Here is a 20,944-nt window from a genome sequence, read left to right as displayed (position 1 = left end):
ATTTCTATACGAATTTCCAGAGGAACTTGAATTTGTTCATAAGCAATTGTGTTTATTTCGCGCAAATGTTACATAAAGCTTACATTCGGTGGTGGTGAAGGCGCTTAAAAGTTCAACTAATTGTAACTCACAAAACTCCAGGACATCAAGATCTAAACGCTTCTTACTGAGTCGGCATCGGATGATAAAAATAACAGGAGTCATAGATAAAAGTCCAGTTTACTGTTTGAGCACACCAGGGGAGCACTGGGAACAAAATTTGGTCAGGGAAAATATTTATTCGGAGAAGTTCATGGGGAGTGAGATCCCACAGAGGACAGTAACATGAAATGATGTTAACCTCTTCTATAAACTGTAGACATGGTTGTATTATGAAGTATCGCCATGTCATGAGGCTCTTTAACTCCACCCGGGGGAGTAAAAGCCCACATTAAACCCCACCCCCACATTTGCATATTGCCCTATTTTTATGACAGTGTGTGTTTTCTGTAGCACTATTTGAATACTCTATAGCAAAACGTTATGTTTGGTATTTTTGTATTCTATATCTTTATTTTATAATTTTATTTTTCAACACAAGGATACTGCTGGTAGTGTGAATTTCCCGACGGGGATGAATAAAGTATCTATCCATCTATCTATCTATCTATCTATCTATCTATCTATCTATCTATCTATCTATCTATCTATCTATCTATCTATCTATCTATCTATCTATCTATCTATCTATCTATCTATCTATCTATCTATCTATGGTATTTATCGATCTATCTATCGATCTATGGTATCTATTTATGGTATCTATCTATGTATCTATCTATGGTATCTATGCTATCTATCTATGGTATCTATGGCATCTATGGCATCTATGGTATCAACTATGGTAACTATCTATCGATCTATCTATCGATCTATCAATCTATCTATCGATCAATGGTATCTATCTATGGTATCTATCTATGTATCTATCTATGGTATCTATGGTATCTATCTATCGATCTATGGTATCTATGGTATCTATGGCATCTATGGCATCTATGGTATCAACTATGGTATCTATCTATCGATCTATCGATCTATCAATCTATCAATTTATCTATCGATCTATGGTATCTATCTATGGTATCTATCTATGTATCTATCTATGGTATCTATGGTATCCATCTATCGATCTATGGTATCTATGGTATCTATGGTATCTATGGCATCTATGGCATCTATGGTATCAACTATTGTATCTATCTATCGATCTATCAATCTGTCGATCTATCTATCGATCTATGATATCTATCTATGGTATCTATCTATGTATCTATCTATGGTATCTATGTTATCTATGGTATCCATCTATGGTATCTATGGTATCTATGGCATCTATGGCATCTATGGCATCTATGGCATCTATCTATGGTATCTATGGTATCCATGTATGGTATCTATGGTATCTATGGCATCTATGGCATCTATGGCATCTATGGCATCTATCTATGGTATCTATGGTATCTATATATGTATCTATCTATGGTATCTATGGTATCTATATATCTATCTATCTATGGTATCTATGGTATCTATATATGTATCTATCTATGGTATCTATGGTATCTATCTATGGTATCTATCTATCTATCTATGGTATCTATGGTATCTATGGTATCTATGGTATCTATCTATCGTATCTATGGTATCTGTGGTATCTATGGTATCTATGGTATCTGTCCATGGTATCTATCTATCTATCTATCTATCTATCTATCTATCTATCTATCTATCTATCTATCTATCTATCTATCTATCTATCTATCTATCTATCTATCTATCTATCTATCTATCTATCTATCTATCTATCTATCTATCTATCTATCTATCTATCTATCTATCTATCTATCTATCTATTTATCTATCTATCTATCTATCTATCTATCTATCTATCTATCTATCTATCGTAAAACATAAGAAAATACGTTTTAAAATCACTCTTCTCAAGGACTGTGTACATCCCTAAGTTTGAACATTTATGAGTCTGTGTGTAATTTTCCCTTCTGGAAACTGTGACTTTTTTATGCGTTGCCTTCAGATGACTACGGTACACTGCTGTTAGCAGAAGCGCTCCTGGAAGAGTCTGTGTTGGAAAACATGGACCTGCTGAGAAGCTCCATACCACTTCTAGACAAGATGCAACCACGATTATGCCGGGCCAAAAGCTACCTCAACATCATCCTCAGCCGAGGACGTCTCACTGTAAATGAAGTGATATATCTTCGTTTAAACGACAAAAAAGCTAACGGAGAACTTCTGTTGTGATTTTGCCAGCCTCGGTATTTGAATGAGGCTCTCCTGCTGATGGCCAAATTGCACTACGTGCAGGGCTGCTATCGAGACGCCCAGGGAATGTGTGCCAGGGTGGGACTGGAGGAGCTAACGCAGGACGACCAGCCCACCTATCACCTCCGGCTATTGGCTGAGGCATTCGTCATTAAAGGTAAGACTTTTCTCAAGATTTAATAGTTCAATAGTTTAATAGTCTGTCGTTTTCAATAGTCTGTGGTCTGAGCAGATCTTTGAGACTCCTTGTGATTAAAGGATATACATAAAAACATGACTTGACTGAGGTTTTTCAGTTTTTCCTTGCCCTCATGTAGGTTTTAGATCAGGGGATAGTGTGGTTTGCAATCATCTGTGGTCTGTGCAGCCCTTTGAGATTCCTTGTGATTAAACGATATACATAACAACATGACTTGACTGAGGTTTTTCAGTTTTTCCTTGCCCTCATGTAGGTTTTAGATCAGGGGATAGTGTGGTTTGCAATCATCTGTGGTCTGTGCAGCCCTTTGAGATTCCTTGTGATTAAAAGGATATACATAAAAACATGACTTGACTGAGGTTTTTGAGTTTCATCCGTTTCCCACTCGTCTGTTCCTGTTTTCCCATTTGTCTCCGGCTATCGACCCGTTTTGTCTATTTGACCACTCTCCTATCTCCCACTCCGGCAATCGACCCGTTTTTGTCCCTGACCACGCTCCGATCTTCCGTCCCGGCGAATCACTTACACATTGATCACGCTCCGATTCCGTGAGCTGCTTGCTCCTCCTGTCTGGCGTTTGTTTCCTCGAGATCCCAATAAACTTTTGTGTGAAACGTTACGCGATTGGGTCTACCAATTTCTGACAAAATTGGTGCGACATGGTCACTTTGAATGCCCGTAGTTTGTATTCCTCCTTGCCTTTGAGCACTCGTTTTCTTTTGCAGTACATAATACATGTCAGGGCCAGAACGGAGACAGGACCCACTTGCGTTAAGTTTCTCTCAGTTTTATTGGAAGAAAGGAAAGCGTTGCCCCCTTGATCCAGTGATCGCTGGCCGCGGGAAGCAGGTCGCTCTGAACGCGGAAGTGGGACTTCCGTGGCAAGCGATGACGGTATCGGGAACGGAAAAAAAACGGGTCAGTAACCGGGACAGGAGAACAAAAACGTGGTCAGGGTTGTAAGCGAGCCGTAAGCTAGGAAAGTTGAGTAGACGTGGTCGAGGACAAAAAAGGTCGAAAGCTGGGACGGGAGAGTAGACGCGATCAGGATCAAAAAACGTGTCCAAGCCGTGGGACAGACAGGAGCAAAAAAAACAGGTTGGAGTTAGGGTCAAAAACAAAGGCTTGCCTAGTGTAAACTGAGGTTCGCAGACGGACTGACAACAGGTGACAGAAAGGAGTGGGTTTAAATAGGGACAGGGAGCATATCAGAGTCCGAGGCAGTAGGCGCCAAAGGAGAGGGCACAGGTACATGAATCAATGAATGAAAACTTTATTTCAAACATTAAAATAAAAACAGAACAAAAACAGTAACTCAACAACAAAATAATGATACATAATATGTTCGAAATGGGGTAGTAAGAAGCAGATGCTTATATTCCCTACTCCTTCATCTTCCCTATTAAATACACCAATGATAATAACAACATTAGTAATAATATTAATAATAACATTTATGATATAACAATAGCAACAATAACAACAAAGTTAACCATAGTTCTAGACGCGCTATTCCCAATCTCTCGTATCACTCATACCCCATTTTCTTCATATCTGTATTCCGCCAGTAATATTTTTTTGGTATTTAAATTTGAACAAGTGAATAGTTGGACATTGTTTGATCTCGTCTTGTAAATTGTTCCAAAGTATGACTCCACACACAGACACACACATACTTTTCCTGGTGGTTCTCACCTTTGGGATTATGAATTTACTACAGCCCCCTCTTTTTTTTAAATTTTTTTTTTTTTACATCACATCAGTAATCATGACAATACAGCTACATCTAGTAGTCGGATAATGCAGACTTTCCCTTTAAGGGCAATTTACTGCTCCTTTAGTTACAGATTCATGATTGTTAAATGGACACCAGAAATCAACCGATAATGGTTTCGGCTATCATCGCGAGAACAGATATTTGATATTGATTTTTTTTTTTTGCTTTTAGGGAAAATGCTTAGTTTCGATTGAGTTTTCACTTATTTGTTACCATATATGGTTACACGTGTTTAGTGTGCTCATGAAAAATACTTAAAAAATATGAAATAGACAGATTAGGACATTGTGCTGGTTAATCTTGTTATCATCATCATTATCTTGTCATTAGATTCCCTGATGAGCGGACATGACTTCCTGCTAGTTGAAATAGAATTATGCCAGAGTCACTGGTCGATTATAATTTAAACTCAGTTTCTTGGAAAATGGACTGAATAATTTCAAGGTGGACAAACAAACGATGTCACAATGTCTGCATAAGAAAGTCGAAGGGTTCCGGTGAGGGTCAACTCCCTTTGGGTACTGCTTACAATTCGGGTGGCCATTGTGGGAATGAAGTGTGCGCTGAATATTTTGGCAATGATGTCTATTTTCAGCGCTCTGCTTATTTGATTAGGGCTGCCGTCTTTCCGTGAGATACAAACCATATCGGGCTTTCTTGCCCCTCTGAAGATTTACTGTTTACCTCTAAACATTTCTAGCATCAGCATTCCAAAGTAAGACCTCATTCTAATAATACGAGGGTTAACAATAGAAGTTACAATGTCTTTGTTCTGATAAGAAATACTACAGAAACACTACCACAATAATACTATGATATAAAAATACTATTAAAGAAATATTACTAATAAAAATCAACTACAGTAATAGTAAAACATAATTCTATAATGTAATGGTTGCCATGGCACCCAATTGGCCCCGCCAGCTGTGGCTCGTTGACTGATTGGCTTCCCTCCTATTTAAGCTCAGTGCTCTCACTCTTCCTTTGTCAGTCCGTCAACGAACCTCTGCCCCGCAGGACGTGGGTTTTGACTGTGTCCGGTTTCCTGCCTGCGTTTCCTGTCCGGTCTCGTTCCCGTCTGTTTTTGTCCTGTTTAATTTCAATATCCTGTTTCGATGTCAATCCTGTCTGTCCCGTCCTGTCCGGTATCGACTCCATCTGTCCGATATCTTCTCGGGCAATTGGTATCGATCTCGTCGGTCTCTGGCTTCCTGTCATTCCAAATAAAAGCCTTGTGAAACGTCACGCATTTGGGTTCTGATCCTGTTCCGGTTTATGACACTAGTACAGAAATACTTCATAATACTTCTGCAGAAATACTATAATAGAAAATACTAGTACATAAATATTACAACAGAATTACGACAAAAATACTGCTGCAGAAATATAATGACAGAAAAACTCCAAAACTAAAACTACTGTCATGCTACAAAAACCAGGGACAGGAACCAATCAGGTAGCCCGCAGCTGCTGACGCAAACGAGCGTATGGGGCGGCACGGCAACTGGGTGGTTAGCACGCAGAGGTTCAGGGTTAAAGTCTATCTACCGCAGCCTCACCGTGTGGAGTTTGCATTTTCTCCCTGTGCCTGCATGGGTTTTTTCCGGTACTCCGGTTTCCTCCCACATTCCAAAAACATACATGTCAGGGTCAAATTGTCCCTAGGTGTGAATGAGCGAGTGAGTTGTTTGTCTCTGTGTGCCCTGCGATTGGCTGGCAACCGGTTCAGGGTGTCCCCTGCCCACTGCCTGAAGATGGCTGGGATAGGCTCCAGCACCCCCGTGACCCTACTGAGGATAAGCGGTGCAGATAATGGATGGATGGACTACAAAAATATTACAAAAATCAGACAGCAGAAATACTAGAAAAATACTAAAAGGAATTCAAGCTTTCAAGCAGAGAGCACATACATTGCAATGTAGATACATATTCACTTGTCCCCCACTAAATATTATTTTCTTCACTTTAGGGTCATTACTGAGTTTTTAGCAAGACAGTTTGCCTCATTTGCAGATCAATAGTAAAACTAATTCAGTCAGTTGGCTGTCCTTTGGGCATTCTATGTAAGAAAGCCATATGTTTTACGGTGTTTTTCTTATTAAATTCCCGATTGTGGCATCCATATGCTCTCCAGGTCTGTCTCTGGACCAGCAGGCTTTGTCGTCAGTTTCTCGAATCCGTCTGCTGGAAAGGGAAGAGGAGAGTCTTTGCTGCTATCTCAAGGCCTGTGATGCAGCGCTGTCGTACCTGCAGGAGCTTGATAAGGTGCAGCCGTCGAGATGTTTGTCCATTTTAAACACGCGTACAGTGCCTAGCGAAAGTGCCAGCCCCCCAAGAACTTTTTGTCGTATTGCGACATTTTGGGCATCAAAACTGAAACTTTTTTCTAAGAATCATGTGAGACGCAACCATGAACAGAACAATTTCAAAATACTAAATGATATTTACAACGGCAAAAAACGAAAAGTAGGTGTTGCAAAAATATTGCCCCCCTGTTCTCTTAGCTGTGCCAACTGACTCCAGTATTTCCCTGATTACTTCTAAAATCCAATGTCAACCTAAATGCCTGATTTCACAACAATTACACATCTCCCGGAGAACTGTGTGAGCAATAATATTAAAATGGAGAGAGCATAAAACCACCGCTAACCTACTAAGAACTGGCCATCCCTCTAAACTTTCAGCCCAACAAGGAGAAAACTAATCAGAGAAGCAACAAAGAGGCCTATGATCACATTGGATGACCTGCAGGCATACACAGCTGAGGTGGCACAATCTGTGCATAAGTCGTACACTGCAAAGTCATCTCTTTATTGAGGAGTGGCAAGAAAAAAAGTCCTTTCTGAAAAAATATCATAAAAGTCCTGTTTGGCGTTTGCGAGAAGCAACATGGGACACACAAATAGCATATAGAACAAAGTGCTTTGGTCAGATGAGACCAAAAGTGAACTTTTTGGGCTGAATGCAAATGTTACATTTAGTGTAGGAGTAACATTGCATCACACCCTGAAAACACTGTGCCCAATGTCAAACATGGTGGTGGCAGCATCATACTCTGGGGTTGCTTTTATTCCGCATGGACTGTAAAGACTGTTGGTGGTAAGATGGTTGGAGCCAGTATTTTGAAGTTTTTAAAAAAAATTTAATCTATAAGTTTAAAGCCTGAAATACCGCAATATGTAATATAAAACATTCTTGAGGAGTGGGAGTGTGTTTCAACTCGTAAGGCTTAAGTTTAGTGTCCATTTTTGTGGTCAAGCAACATATTCAAGTGGATACAATTGTCAGGTTACAAAGATATAGGAAAAAATACACAATAAAAAAATGTCAATATAATGTTTTATTGCTTAAAAGTTGGCATGCATTGTTTGAGGTGTCCTTAGAAAAAGTTTATAGTTAAATCATAGGTCTATTTGGTATGTTCTACTGAGTTTAAAGAGCCCTTATGCATTATTTCCCACTGTGCCTATCTGTTTTTATCTTACTCTTAGCAAAGCTGTTCGGGGCGGAACACATATGTAGGATGAATTGGGGGTGCGTGGGGGGTGTCAGTGACATTATGCTTGTCCCAGGTTTTTTTGTTTTCTTTCTATTTGTTAGTGTAGCATGAAAACAGTAAAAGTAAGAAGACGCCTACTTCAAGTTTATTCAAGCTAAGAAATGCACGTACTCGCATGTGCATCATGAACAAGCAGACAGAGGATGCAATGAACACACAAGCCAGGAGATGGTGACTGCAATGAAAAGGGTTTAAAATTCCGCACGGTTTCTTTAACATTACAGTATTTAAAAAAAAAAAAAACTAAACTGAGAAAGAAACCAGGTAAAAAATGTAAGAAAATGATCACAAATAAGAGTCAACAAAGAAGTTATTCCTCAGTAATTGAAAAGTAAAGAAACAAGAGAACATTTTTTGTTGCAGCCTAGTTTATGCTGCATTACATTTCATTTCATTTTTGCGGCTTCTGTTGTACCTACTCTGGCCACTAGGAGGCAGTATCGTACCGTAATCCAGACATAACCTCAACTCAGTAAAATGCAACAAAATGAGTTCTCTTTAGTCACAATTATGTGAGTATGACTATTTGTCTTCAACTACACTGCTAATTCTTGTATTTTTTTCACAATTACTACTTACATTTACGTGTATTATTAGTTCTAACACTATAATTGTTAAAAGTTAGCATTTCGCCATTCTCATTTTAGCATGTTAGCATTAGCACGCCGTTTCTAAAACGTGTGCAAATGTTATGCTGATTTATCATCGTCATGAAGCAGTAATGATGGCCAAAGCCCTTCCTTTTGGTAAATTAAATTATTCAAATTGTTTTCCTTCCCAGAAGTCAAGTCAAGTCATGTTTATTTGTATAGAGTCTCAAAGGGCTGCACAGACCACATATTACTGCAAACTACAGACTATTATGACACCATCCCCTGATCTAAAACCTACAGTAGGGCAAGGAAAAACTCAAAAACCTCAACATGAGAAAAATGAAGGGACTGCACATGAGGTAATCCCCCTTCCAAGATGACCTATCTAAAGGTAAAATGAGATTGCTTGTTGGCTGGGTTAAAATAGAATTCATATTGCTTGTACAGTATAAGCAACAACAAGTACAATATCAAGAAGGCCATGAAACATAGACGACAAAAAAATAATTGAATCACTAAAAAGCAAATTATATACAAAATATAACTAACAAAAATATAAATTGGTTAACAGTAAACAAATAAACAATTACTTAATCAACAAACCAAACATGATATAAAAAACTAACAAACATAATAAAACAAATACTCAATTGATTAACATAAAAATAATTCTTAAAAAATCAACAAAAAATTGATACCTCAATTCATAAACAGATGAGAATTTATCAACTAATCAATTAAAAAAACAAACCCTAATCAACAAACAAATAAACAAATAAAAACACTCTACTATTATACTCTATTTAATGATGAACAAGAAATAATTCCCGGTAACTAATTAATAACAAAAAAAAACATTGATTAACAAATAAATTAATAATTGATAAACATAAAAGCAATTGAAGATGTAACAAAAAATAAACAACCAAAATAAACAAATACTTAATAAATACATTGAAGATACATTCCAATTATTAGTTCACCAAATTGTTGAAGAATGAAATCACGTTCAATAGAGTGTGATGAATTCAGAAAACGGCTTCCCGTTGAAATTGGAAAAAAAGTGTGTTTCTATTTCAATCAGATCCCAAACATACAATAGGCCTTTTCAATAGAATTTAAACTTGTTAATTATGCGTAGAACATATTATTAAGATTCGTCAAAAATATTTCCCCCAGTAACTAAGAATATTTTTTTGTTGCATTACTAGTATTTGGATAGGTTTTGTCTGCTGCAAATGGAAAAACAATCTTTATTCACAGATCCATATATCCATACTTAACATATTGTGCAGAGGTCTGGGGCAATAATTACAAAAGTTCACCACAGCCCCTTTTTATCCTCCAAAAACGTGCCATTCGAACCATACACAGGGTAGGATATCGAGATCATACTAATATTTTATTCCTGCAGTCAAAATTATTAAAATTGGATGATTTAGTAAAATTTTTCAATTCACAACTGCTATTTAAGGTCAACAAAAACATAGTGCCAGAAAACATCCATACATTATTGATTCGGAAAGAGGGAAATTATAATTTAGGGGGCTGTAGTAATTTCATAATCCCAAAGGTGAGAACAACCAGGAAAAGTATGTGTGTGTCTGTGTGTGGAGTCAAACTTTGGAACAATTTACAAGACGAGATCAAACAACTATTCACTTGTTCAAATTTAGATAGAAAAAAACATTACTGGCGGAATACAGAGATGAAGAAAATGGGGCATGAGTGATATTGTCAATACTGCGTTTAAAACTATGGTTAACTTGTTGTTATTGTTGCTATTATTATATCATAACTGTTATTATTGATATTATTACTATTATTGTTATTATCATTGGTGTATTTAATAGGGAAGATGAAGGGGTAAGGAAAATAAGCATCTGCTTCTTACTACCCCTTTTCGAACATGTTATGTAACATTATTTTGTTGTTTAGTTATTGTTTTTGTTCAGTTTTTATTTTAATGTTCGAAATGTTCGAAATAAAATTTTCATTCATTCAGTCATCTGTATAACAGTGCCAGTGTTTTATAGCATGTGTGCCGTATCTGATTGCACTGCCATTTATTTTAAACATTTAATTTCAGACTGTTTCAACTCCCCACTCTAAGACAGCCAAAGTCACTTTGCATTCTCATCCTGTGGATGTGGACCTCGGCTTCTTCTTACAGGCAGCCCTGCAGAGTGCATACCTGTGCTTATTGCAGAGGGGGTGAGTTTTAACACCCGTGCACAGAAACACAAATTTCTAGGGAATTTGAAGGGAATTCTAACTTTTGCCTTGTCCAAAGAAATCAGAATGCGGGAATTAGTTTTACCATTAGGTGTCAGTATTGCTTTGAGTTTGGCTCTTAAGGCTTTGCCTTGATCATATCAGAACTCTGTGTAAAATGACTAAATACATCCAAGGGTGTATTTAAATTTACTTTATATCCTGTTTTAAAAACACGGAAATACTCATTATTGATGTTATCAGTCATCTAGCGCAAGGTGCCCACCAACTACGCCGTGTGATGAGAGTGGTCGAGTCACGAGGGTCTCAGTCTTTCAGGAAGGTCAGTTGTTTCACGGAATCAAACATGGATTTTAATTCAATTCATGTTCATAAATTATATATATAATTACATTTCTGGACACAATAGTGTGCAGCAAGGAAGCTTGCAGAGGTGCTGCTGAGCTCAGTGACTGAGGACAGTTACTGGGCCCCTTTGGGTCCCCCACCCTCAGCCTGGCTCCGGAGAGAAGGTGCGGCCACATCCAAAGACGCACTCTACCCCACCTTCAAACCACCACAGCGTTATGCTACCGACAGGTTTGAATCCTATTTTCACTTCATCATTGTGCATATTTGTGTGGTTATTTTCAAGGACCAGTCTTTTACCACTTGATTATGTTTCTAAATTGTTGCACTACACTGTTACAGCTTGATTTTCCTGATTAAAAATGCGTTTAGTCCCAGCTACTTCTAGTTTTTCTTTCTTCGACTTGATTGTTGTTGTTACTGTTTTCCACTTTTTCTTCCCCTTTTAAGTAACTTTCTTGGGACTCATTAGTATTGGCCAAAAAAGGCAATAAAACGCACTAATTCACAATAAAATGAGATGTGGTCTCTCTCAGACACAATTGGTACGGCATCAACTGACTGCACACGAAGAATTAGAGCAGGGAATTGTTACCATCTACTGTGTAATTGACCCTCTGTTTTTCTTCTTCTCAGCTGTCATGGTTGCCATGGCGCCCAATTGGCCCTGCTTGTGTGGCGCCAGCTGCAGCTTGTTGTTCCCTGTCAGTATTTAAACTCTGTCCTGTCAGTCCCCTTTTGTCGGTCCGTCTGCAAATCTCTGTTTATACACGGCAGGCCGTTTTTCGTCTGTCTTTTGCTCCTGTTCTTCTCCTGTTACGATCTGTTTTGATCTAGACCACGTCTGCTCTCCCGTCCCGATTTACGACCGGTTTTGATCTCGACCACGTCCGTTCTCCCGTCCAGAATAACGATCCGTTTCTGTTCTCGACCACGTCCGTTCTCCCGTCCCGAATAACGATCCGTTTCTGTCCTCGACCACGTTTTTGCTCTTCTATCCCGGCTACTGACCCGTTTTTTCAGTTCCTGACACTGCCATCGCTCGCCACTGAAGTCCCACTTCCGCGTTCAGAGCGACCTGCTCCCCGCGACCAGCGATCACCGGATCGTGTATGCAATCCTTTCCCTTTTTCCCAATGAAACTGTGAGAAACGTTACATGAGTGGGTCCTGTTTCCGTTCTGGTCATGACATTAGCATTATTTTGCCAGGGCAGGGGCCCTTGACCCACTGATGACGGTCTACGAACCACCTTTTGGGTCCCCAGCCACCATTAGAGAAACACTGATCTAAATCGTAAAGTATATTCCAGGGGTGGCGAACCAGTGGCTCTAGAGCCGCATGCGGCTCTTGGCCAATGAGAATGCGGCTCTTTGCCTCATCATATTTTCTATATACTGTGGCTCTTTGCCTTGTTTCATGTTGGGGTTTTTTTGTGTGCGTATTGAAGGTGGACACTTTCCTTGAAATCAACAAGGAGAGGAGTGTGTTATGGGAAATAATATGTTTTTAATTGTGTGTGTTTGTGTGTGTCCTTCTGTCATGGCAGGTCAGTGCTTGCTGTGGCTCTTTGACTCTCACTGTTAAAAATTTCGGCTCTTTGTGTCAAACCTGTTCGCCACCCCTGCTATATTCTATAAAGTGTCCCTAAAAAAACATAAAAGTGTTGAATATGTACATATCAAGCATGGAATGCATCTGAAAACATGCCGTGTTGTGCTCTCTCGGTGATCCGTGTCGGATTACACCCCAGGTGAGTCCGAAATCGGACACCTCGGAAACTCAAAAGCCCGAAGTAAACGATACCCTCGCCTTTGCGTGACAAAAAAGAACTTTTCTATAATCTTGTGTTTTTCTTATTCCACCTCAGTTGCTTCTGTCCTCAGGACGTGGTCGAAGAGGCTGTGTTGCTGCTTCTTATTACAGAGTCCATGGTGAGACATGAACCACACGCATCGCACAGGAAAGTCTGGATCAATCATTGTCTTTATCCGCTTTGATGCAGGCCAGCGGCGATGCGGTCATCAGTCGCCTACCGGACCAGGCCGAGGCTCGCCAGGCCACCCTGCAGGATTCGGTCTCTGTCTACGACCTGCTGGCTATTGGCATGGTCAGGAGGGGACAGTACAACATGTTGTCGGAGGTTTGAAGACACACAAGTGTTTACCGTACTGTCATGTATTTCTGGTACACCACAGGGAATATTATGAATGAGTGAGAGAAGGGTTTGGGACAGAATTGTCTTCAGCAAAGTATTTAATGGATGGCCTAATCAGCCTGAGCTAAAGGGATTATATGTCTCGCTCCTTTTATTTTTGTCTCAACACTGACATTAATAAGAATTTGAAGCCCCAGTGTGTAATATTTGACCAACAGACTTCAAGTCAAGTCAAGTCATGTTTATTTGTGACACCCTTAATCACAAAGAGTCTCAAAGGGCTGCTCAGATCAAAGACTATTGCAAACTACAGATTATTATGACACCATCCCCTGATCTAAAACCGACATGAGGGCAAATAATACACAGATATTGTCATTATAAAATATAAGTTATTCCTATGCCATAGAATAGAAGTGTGTTTTAAGCTTAGATTTAAACATTTCCACTGAGGTTGCAGATCGAATCTCAGGAGGAAGAGTATTCCAAAGAGGCCAGAATGAAAAACGCTCTTGTGCCTGCAGATCTGTTCTTGGCTCTTGGGATCACGAGTAGACCAGCGTTTTCAGAGCGAAGGCTCCCGACCGGAACCTAGGGGGAAATTAAATCTGCAAAATAGGATGGAGCAAGTCCATGCATGATTTTGTACACTACCAACAGAACCTTAAAAGAACCTTCAGCTGGTACAAAATGCTGCAGCGAGGCTTTTAACTAAGACAAGAAAGTTTGACCACATGACCCCAATTTTAGCTAACCTGCATTGGCTCCCTTTTAGCTTAAGATGTGATTTCAAGGTTCTCTTGGTATTATACAAAATCATGCATTGAGTTGCTCCCTCATATCTTTCAGATTTAATTTCCCCCTATGTTCCGGTCCGGAGCCCTCACTCTGAAAATGGTGGTCTAGTGATCCCAAGAGCCAAGAAGAAATCAGCAGGTTGGAGAGCGTTCTCCATTCGGGCCCTTGTAAATCAGTGTGCCACACCAAGATTAATGACTCGCACATTATTTTAATATCCAAAAGAGCTGTAATTTTACACCAGTCCAAATATACAACATGGATATACATTTTAATCGCATAACTGACCTATTTATCCTCCACTATTTTTGTTCATCAATCAACTAAAAAAATGAATGTGAATAACAAGGGGAAAGGCGTGTAGCCATCTATGACTTTTTAAAGAATTAACCAGAATCAACCATTCTTCATTAACAATGAACTACAATCAAAAAACAAGTGCTATGGACAGCTACCATACCATTTATCAAAGATATCATGTTGCAGCAAATATAAAAACTTGAAATAACAACAGCAAAGCAGAAGGCGTACACGAACACATACGCCTCTTTAAAATATTCGCCATCAGTAAATAGTTTTCTGTGCTTTGCTATGCAGTGAGCAATGTGATAGCTTGCTTCGGTGGTGGCATTTTTAGCAGTGACAAAAGTTTTCAGGGTCTGTGTTTGTTTGCCGTACCTGGACACAGCGCGTTTTAATGTCTTCGCCTTGTCAAACTCATTCTTGAATTCATGTTCATGTTTCATCTCGTAATATGATGTTTTACACGTGCTGTGCGAGTTACAACGCTCTCGAGGCATAATGCACAAAACAGCACGGTCATTTTTTGCACAAAGCCTCATTCGTCTGTCCGCGATGGGTGGAAAGAATGAGATGTTTTCGCTTAAGGAGCCGTCATGGTTCTTTCATTTATCGCGCGCGTGTGTTTAGTTGGCTTGGTTAAAACACGGATCTCTCCTCTGCGAGGCACCGCGCAGACACACGCTCACAAACAGAGCAGAAGAGGAGGGGCGCTAACGTAAAGCCTCTTAATAACATGGCGCGCAACTGAAAATGTCTAAATTTCAGGTAAAAATGCGCATTTTAAAACTATAATCATTATTATTTTGCCGTCCGCTCGTGTTCCACTGGTTAACCCCTTGCGTGCCACAGCTGGCACGCGTGTCATAGGTTCCCGACCCCTGCTTTAGTACATGTTGGAATACCAGCTGCTTCTAACTAAACAAAATACAAAAGGACACGAAAAATACTCTCATGTGGGTACAATGTTCCATCCATCCATCCATCCATCCATTATCTTTACCGCTAATCCTCAGTAGGGTCGCGGGGGTGCTGGAGCCCATCCCAGCCATTTTCGGGCAATGGGCAGGGGACACCCTGAACTGGTTGCCAGCCAGTCAGGGCACACAGGGACAGACAATTCACTCGCCCATTCACACCTAGGGACAATTTGGACCGGCCAATTAACCTGACATGCATGTTTTTGGAATGTGGGAGGAAACCGGAGTTCCAGGAGGAAACCCACGCAAGCACGGTGAGAACATGCAAACTCCGCACAGGAAGGTTGGTAGCTGGATATGAACCCATGACCTCAGAACTGTGCCGCACACGCGCTAACCACTGCGCCACCGTGCTGCCCGGTATAATGTTCCATCATCCTTAAATAAATAGAAACCTTTTTTGGTTTGCTTTGTGGTCAGGAGCAAAACGGGTCGTAGCCGGAGACAGACGGGAGCAAAACCGGGACAGGTGGGAGTCAGGGTCGAAAAAGGCTTGCCTAGTATACACTGAGGTTCGCAGGCGGACTGACAACAGGGGACAGACAGGACTGGGTTCAAGTACAGTGGAACCTTGGTTCTCGACCATAATCCGTTCCAGAACCCTGTTCGATCACCGAAATCCTTTTTCCCATTAAAAAATAATGTAAATCGTTTTAATCCGTTCCAACACCCTGAATGTTTACCTTGAATGTTTAACATAAACATGAAGCTAACCCGGGCTAATTGTACGTCCGCATTATCGTAATCTTCCGTACGAAAGATTACGCTAACATGAACGTGTAAAAAAAAAAAAATTAAGGTCGTTTACAAGTCATTTAGCACCCGGGTCTCCACAACAAGTGGTGAGCGGTTCATTGGAAAGGGGGCTCCGTTCCAACACCCTGAATGTTTACCTGAATGTTCAACGTAAACAGAATGCTAACCCAGGCTAATCCTACGTTCGCGTTATCGTAATCTTCCGTACGAAGGATAACGCTAACATGAACGTGTAAAAATAAAAAAAAGGATAAAGAAAATAATTATGAACAGGATTTCTTACCTTTGTGGTGGTCAGCAGAAGGCGCAGGCAAGATCAGACACTCGCACACCTCCTTCATATTTTGCTATTATTTCTTTCTTAAATGCAATAGTTGTACGCACTACTTTTCTTTTCTCACCTGTAGCAACTTTGCTGCTTGCACTGACTTTCTTCGGAGGCATAATTAGGGGCTAAAACACTTGGTACACCTATATTAAAAGCGAAAGCGAATTTTGGATAGAATACACAATACAGACTCATTTTGAATCAAAAATCTTATTTGGCAGCTGCCAGCCATAATAGCCTTTATTTCCTTATTGATCCAGTACATGAACAACAACTGAACTACTGATATAGTACTTCAAAAATACTTTTACTGGAATCACACTGCTTCGACGCCTGCAATTGGTACTTCCGTTGAGGTTTTTATTTAGAATATCCTGGGCACAAATGAGGTAAAGAATGAATCTGTCTAAGTAGGTCATGCTTTCGTCCCACCAGATGAAACGGGACACAAGAAAGCGGCCGTGTCACTCGGGTCAGGGCGACACCACACACTCTTCTGTTCAACAGCAGGGCCCGACACATTTCACTGGTTTACCCCTGCTGTATCATACAGGTGCCCTGCCCATCCCTTAGAACACGTCTAAACATCCCACTATCCCTTTGCAACACCTCTCCACTCATTCCTATCATCAACAAGAGCTGTGTGCCCTGTGACTGGCTAGCAACCACTTCAGGGTGTCCCAAGGTTTTTGGTTTTATTGGGTACCTATAACAGAAAGATGGCACAGATTTTTGTCAGCTCCCTCAAGGTGAGCCTCATGTTATGTAGAATAAATCCACATTACTTAAGTATTATTAAAAATACACAATGTAATTACTTCCTATTATTCATTTTTTTTGATTGATTATGTTTTTTTACCACTGTGAAGCATTAAATAGCAGACATGGGGACTTGAGACTTAGTGACTTGGACTCGAGTCGACTCGAGTCGCTGTTTTTATGACTTGTGACTTGACTTGGACTTGGCAATCTAAGACTCGGGACTTGACTTGTGACTTGACTTGCCCAAGAAAAAAATACTTGGGACTTACTTGGGACTTGAAGGTGAAGACTTGAGACTTACTTGAGACTTGCACATGTGTGACTTGGTCCCATGTCTGTTAAATAATGTTCCTTTAAGGCACATTTTTAATTTTCTAAATGCGAGTCACTCGCCATTTAATTGCCCTTTTACCCACCTTTATTGTTTTTTTTTAAATCTAGATTTGTAAAGCCAATCCAGATTTGAATATTGCGCTATAATTAATAAATTTCATCTGCCTTTGCAGTGTTTGGAACGAGCAATGAAGTTTTCTTTCAATGAGTTCCACCTCTGGCAACAGCTAGGCCTGTCACTCATGACATCTGGGAAGGTAAGATTATTCCTCCTGTCGCAAATATTTTTCATATTACCGTCGTTTTTTTTCTTTCCACCCCCTTTTATGACCACCCTTGACATAAATGTCGAGGGAATGACGTCAACTCACGCGAAAACCGAGTACATCGGCACTCTGTTATGTGGTCATCATAGTTGCACAACTTTAGCTTTCAATTTTTTATACTGTTTCTGAGAGAAACCATGGTTGCATACCTCTGTTTACTGTTTACCAGTCTTTGTTTTCAAAGCATAAGACCTTTAAGAAAAGAGACATCTGTCTGCTGCTGTTAGCTGCATTTAATACGAGGAACAGAATGTTAATAATTATTTCTTGATTATCCCTTGACTTGATTTCTTGACCATTCCATTGCTATTCTTTATTAAGGTGAACAGTATATGTAATATTCTATCTAACTTTCTACCCTGGTCATATCCCTCGAGAGGAGTGACCGACAGCAAGACAAACACATAAAAAACAACAAAAATAAAAAAGAGAAAAAGCAGCAAAAAACACACACAAATTTTTTTGCGCACCATGGCCAACCCAAATGCCCAAACACCCAAACATGTTAAGCACCTTGGCACCCAAGTTGGTCATGCTTTCGTCCCTCCAGATGAAACCGGACTCAAGTAAGCAGCCATGTCTCAACACACTCTTCTGTTCAACAGCAGGGCCCAACAGCTTTCACTGGTTTACCCCTGCGGCATCATACGGATGCCCTGCCCATCCCTTAGAACACATCCAAACATCCAACTATCCATTTACAACACCTCTCCACTCATTTCTATCACCAACAAGAGCTCTAGCTTCCACTAGATTTAGACCTCTTTCCTCCAGTGCACTCATAACACCATGCATCCACGTCAATCGCGGCCTTCCTCTTGGTCTCCTTCCATTTACTTCTGCTCTGTAGATCCTCTTCAACATTCGCCCCTCATCCATCCTCTCTATGTGTCCAAACCAACAGAGTACTCTCTCATCCACACGCTTGCTCAGTTCCACTACTACTCCAGTTCTGTCTCTCACAATTTCATTTCTCAATCTATCCAATTTTGTCACTCCTAACATATTCCTCAAAAACTTCATCTCTAAAACATTTCATTTCCTTCTCAAATCAGCATTTAGGTAATACTCAATGTAATATTAAGATAATATTGTCATAGTAACATATAACGCAGAGGGGTTTATTTTTCCAATATAATCATCAATCGCCAATTAATCGTCTCCAGAAATTCTTTGTTATCTTCGTTTCACTCAAGGCTAACACATCAACCTTCCTTTTAGTCATCATCCTTCCGATCTCCACTTTCTTCCACTCATTCGCTTTACTTCCACATCCTCTCACATTTGGATAGTCACATTTAGTGACCCTATAACTAGGGTTTGCTATTTTTTCCCTTTTATTTTCTTTGTTATTGTGTTTGTCTTGCTGTCGGTCACTCCTCTTGAGGGATATGACCAAGGTAGATAGATATATAGATAGATATAAATTCTTAATCGTGACAGCCTTACTTCGAATGCCATTAGTAGTTGGTCTTCAGCTCAGCGTATTGCTGCAGAGGTCATACATCACTTCAAACAAGCAACACGTGCTGGTCACTAACATTTATTCCGCTTGTATTTTCCGATGGTTAAGCCAGTGATCACAATAGCGCAGCATCCTGCTTGGACATTTTGAGTGGCGCTTATCTTGATTTCATATCAAATTATTTCGGAAATCGATTGCTATTAACACGTTGGTATAGTTCTCAACTATCATTTTATAAGATATTCTCTAAGGTTAATGGGGGGAATGGAACCCTGCCATGTGGTTTCTGTTTTCCATGCAAGTCCCTTCTTAGTCCACACGTGTTTGTGTGTAAAAAATTGATCTGGTTCCCTGTATTATGTGACACAGCAAATCAATGGAGTGGTCTACAAATAGGCTGCTCCCAAGAAGGAGAAAGGGCCGCCTTGGTGTTGTCACTTCAGCTTCTATTTACGGATCTGTGGCAGTGTGCATTTGTTGGTGCGCATGCGTCCATTCGGCACATGTATTAACCAACTACACGTTTTTGTCAATTTAAAGGCGACGATTAAAATGGCGTTTGATTTCACCTATGTTGTATATCCATTTTCAATAATAATGACTGTGGATTCCTTTTCTTACTCAATGTTTGTAGGCAGTTGGTGCTGTGTCTGTGTTTAAAGAATGTGCTCGGATGAGACCAGAGGACCCGTTGCTGCCCCTGCTGGCAGCTAAAGTCTGCATTGGTCAACTACACTGGGTGAATATAACTTGATATACAACCACATTTTGATTCACATAAAACTGTATACAATGCATAATAAAGTTTGAGCGCCCTTGTCTTGGACTGCACAAAAAATAAATGAAGACATACATTTTCTGTTGTAAGATCTCATCTCATTAGCTGCACCGCTTATCCTCAGTAGGGTCGCGGGGGTGCTGGAGCCCATCCCAGCCATCAGCAGTGGGTAGGGGACACCCTGAACTGGTTGCCAGCCAATCGCAGGGCACACAGGGACAGACAACTCACTCGCTCATTCACACCTAGGGACAATTTGGACCGGCCAATCCACTTGATCCATTGATTAAGACAACTTAGATGTCATCACCAAAGAGGAGGAAGCAGATGGTCTGCCGTGATGGGGTTTGGGGTTTTTAAGGGTTATTGATCTATCTTCGTTATTCATTATCCATTATCCGTTATCGGTCAGTTCATTATATGCTACAAAGCCTAGGAGCCGGGACACTTACTCTCAGCCAAAAGGCTAAGCTAAGGTCCTAGCCCTAAAGCCTTGTTGCGATCATTGCGAATGCACCGTTCCCGGAGGTACTGCAATACCGGGCCGATGCGTGGAGTGGACAGAGCAAGCTCTTATTCCATCTCCGGAATGCAAAAATCAAAAGGCCAAGTCAAAAACTATAGAAATGATCCCTAAGAGTATAGTCTCTATCGATTACGTTATTTATTTCCTTAACAGACTAATTTGTAGATATGCGAGCGTCTTGTTAGTAGCGTGAGGCTACCTCCCAAAGGCATGGTTTAGGATGAAAGTTATATTATTATTATTAAAGCTTTGAAAACTCTCTCGATGTACCGTCTTTCTTTGTAAATATGTGTAATATGTATTTGCAACTGTATATTTTTGTAATGTATTTATTTGTGACACTTATTCTGCACGAGCAAATAAAAAAAGAGGGGAGGAGCAAACGCGGGCTGATGGGAA

General features: G+C 40.1%; 1 protein-coding gene and 1 pseudogene across 5 annotated transcripts in view; one reads left to right on the top strand and one right to left on the bottom strand.

The window, feature by feature from the left end:
• The window catches only part of ttc7a (tetratricopeptide repeat domain 7A), a 127,412-nt gene that overhangs the window by 5,543 nt on the left and 100,925 nt on the right, over positions 1–20,944 (top strand). For all 5 annotated transcript variants that reach the window (XR_015852473.1, XR_015852472.1, XM_088351392.1 and 2 more), the window contains exons 3-12: positions 2,078–2,241; positions 2,314–2,482; positions 6,436–6,566; positions 10,543–10,667; positions 10,932–11,010; positions 11,098–11,267; positions 12,906–12,969; positions 13,041–13,178; positions 17,624–17,707; positions 19,876–19,980. Coding sequence is in view for 3 of the 5 variants with exons in the window: in XM_088351392.1 (XP_088207518.1) it covers positions 2,078–2,241; positions 2,314–2,482; positions 6,436–6,566; positions 10,543–10,667; positions 10,932–11,010; positions 11,098–11,267; positions 12,906–12,969; positions 13,041–13,178; positions 17,624–17,707; positions 19,876–19,980 (1,229 nt within the window). In the remaining 2 variants the exon portion in view is untranslated. The remainder of the gene's footprint in view (positions 1–2,077; positions 2,242–2,313; positions 2,483–6,435; positions 6,567–10,542; positions 10,668–10,931; positions 11,011–11,097; positions 11,268–12,905; positions 12,970–13,040; positions 13,179–17,623; positions 17,708–19,875; positions 19,981–20,944) is intronic.
• On the bottom strand, positions 20,526–20,662 carry LOC148354451 (U2 spliceosomal RNA; annotated as a pseudogene).

Source organism: Urocampus carinirostris, chromosome 13 (genome assembly GCF_059441175.1).
Source record: "Urocampus carinirostris isolate Australia breed hairy pipefish chromosome 13, RoL_Ucar_1.0, whole genome shotgun sequence".
Classification (NCBI taxonomy): domain Eukaryota; kingdom Metazoa; phylum Chordata; class Actinopteri; order Syngnathiformes; family Syngnathidae; genus Urocampus; species Urocampus carinirostris.
The sequence above is the reverse complement of the archived record's forward strand: the minus strand, read 5'-3'. Positions and strand labels throughout refer to the sequence as shown.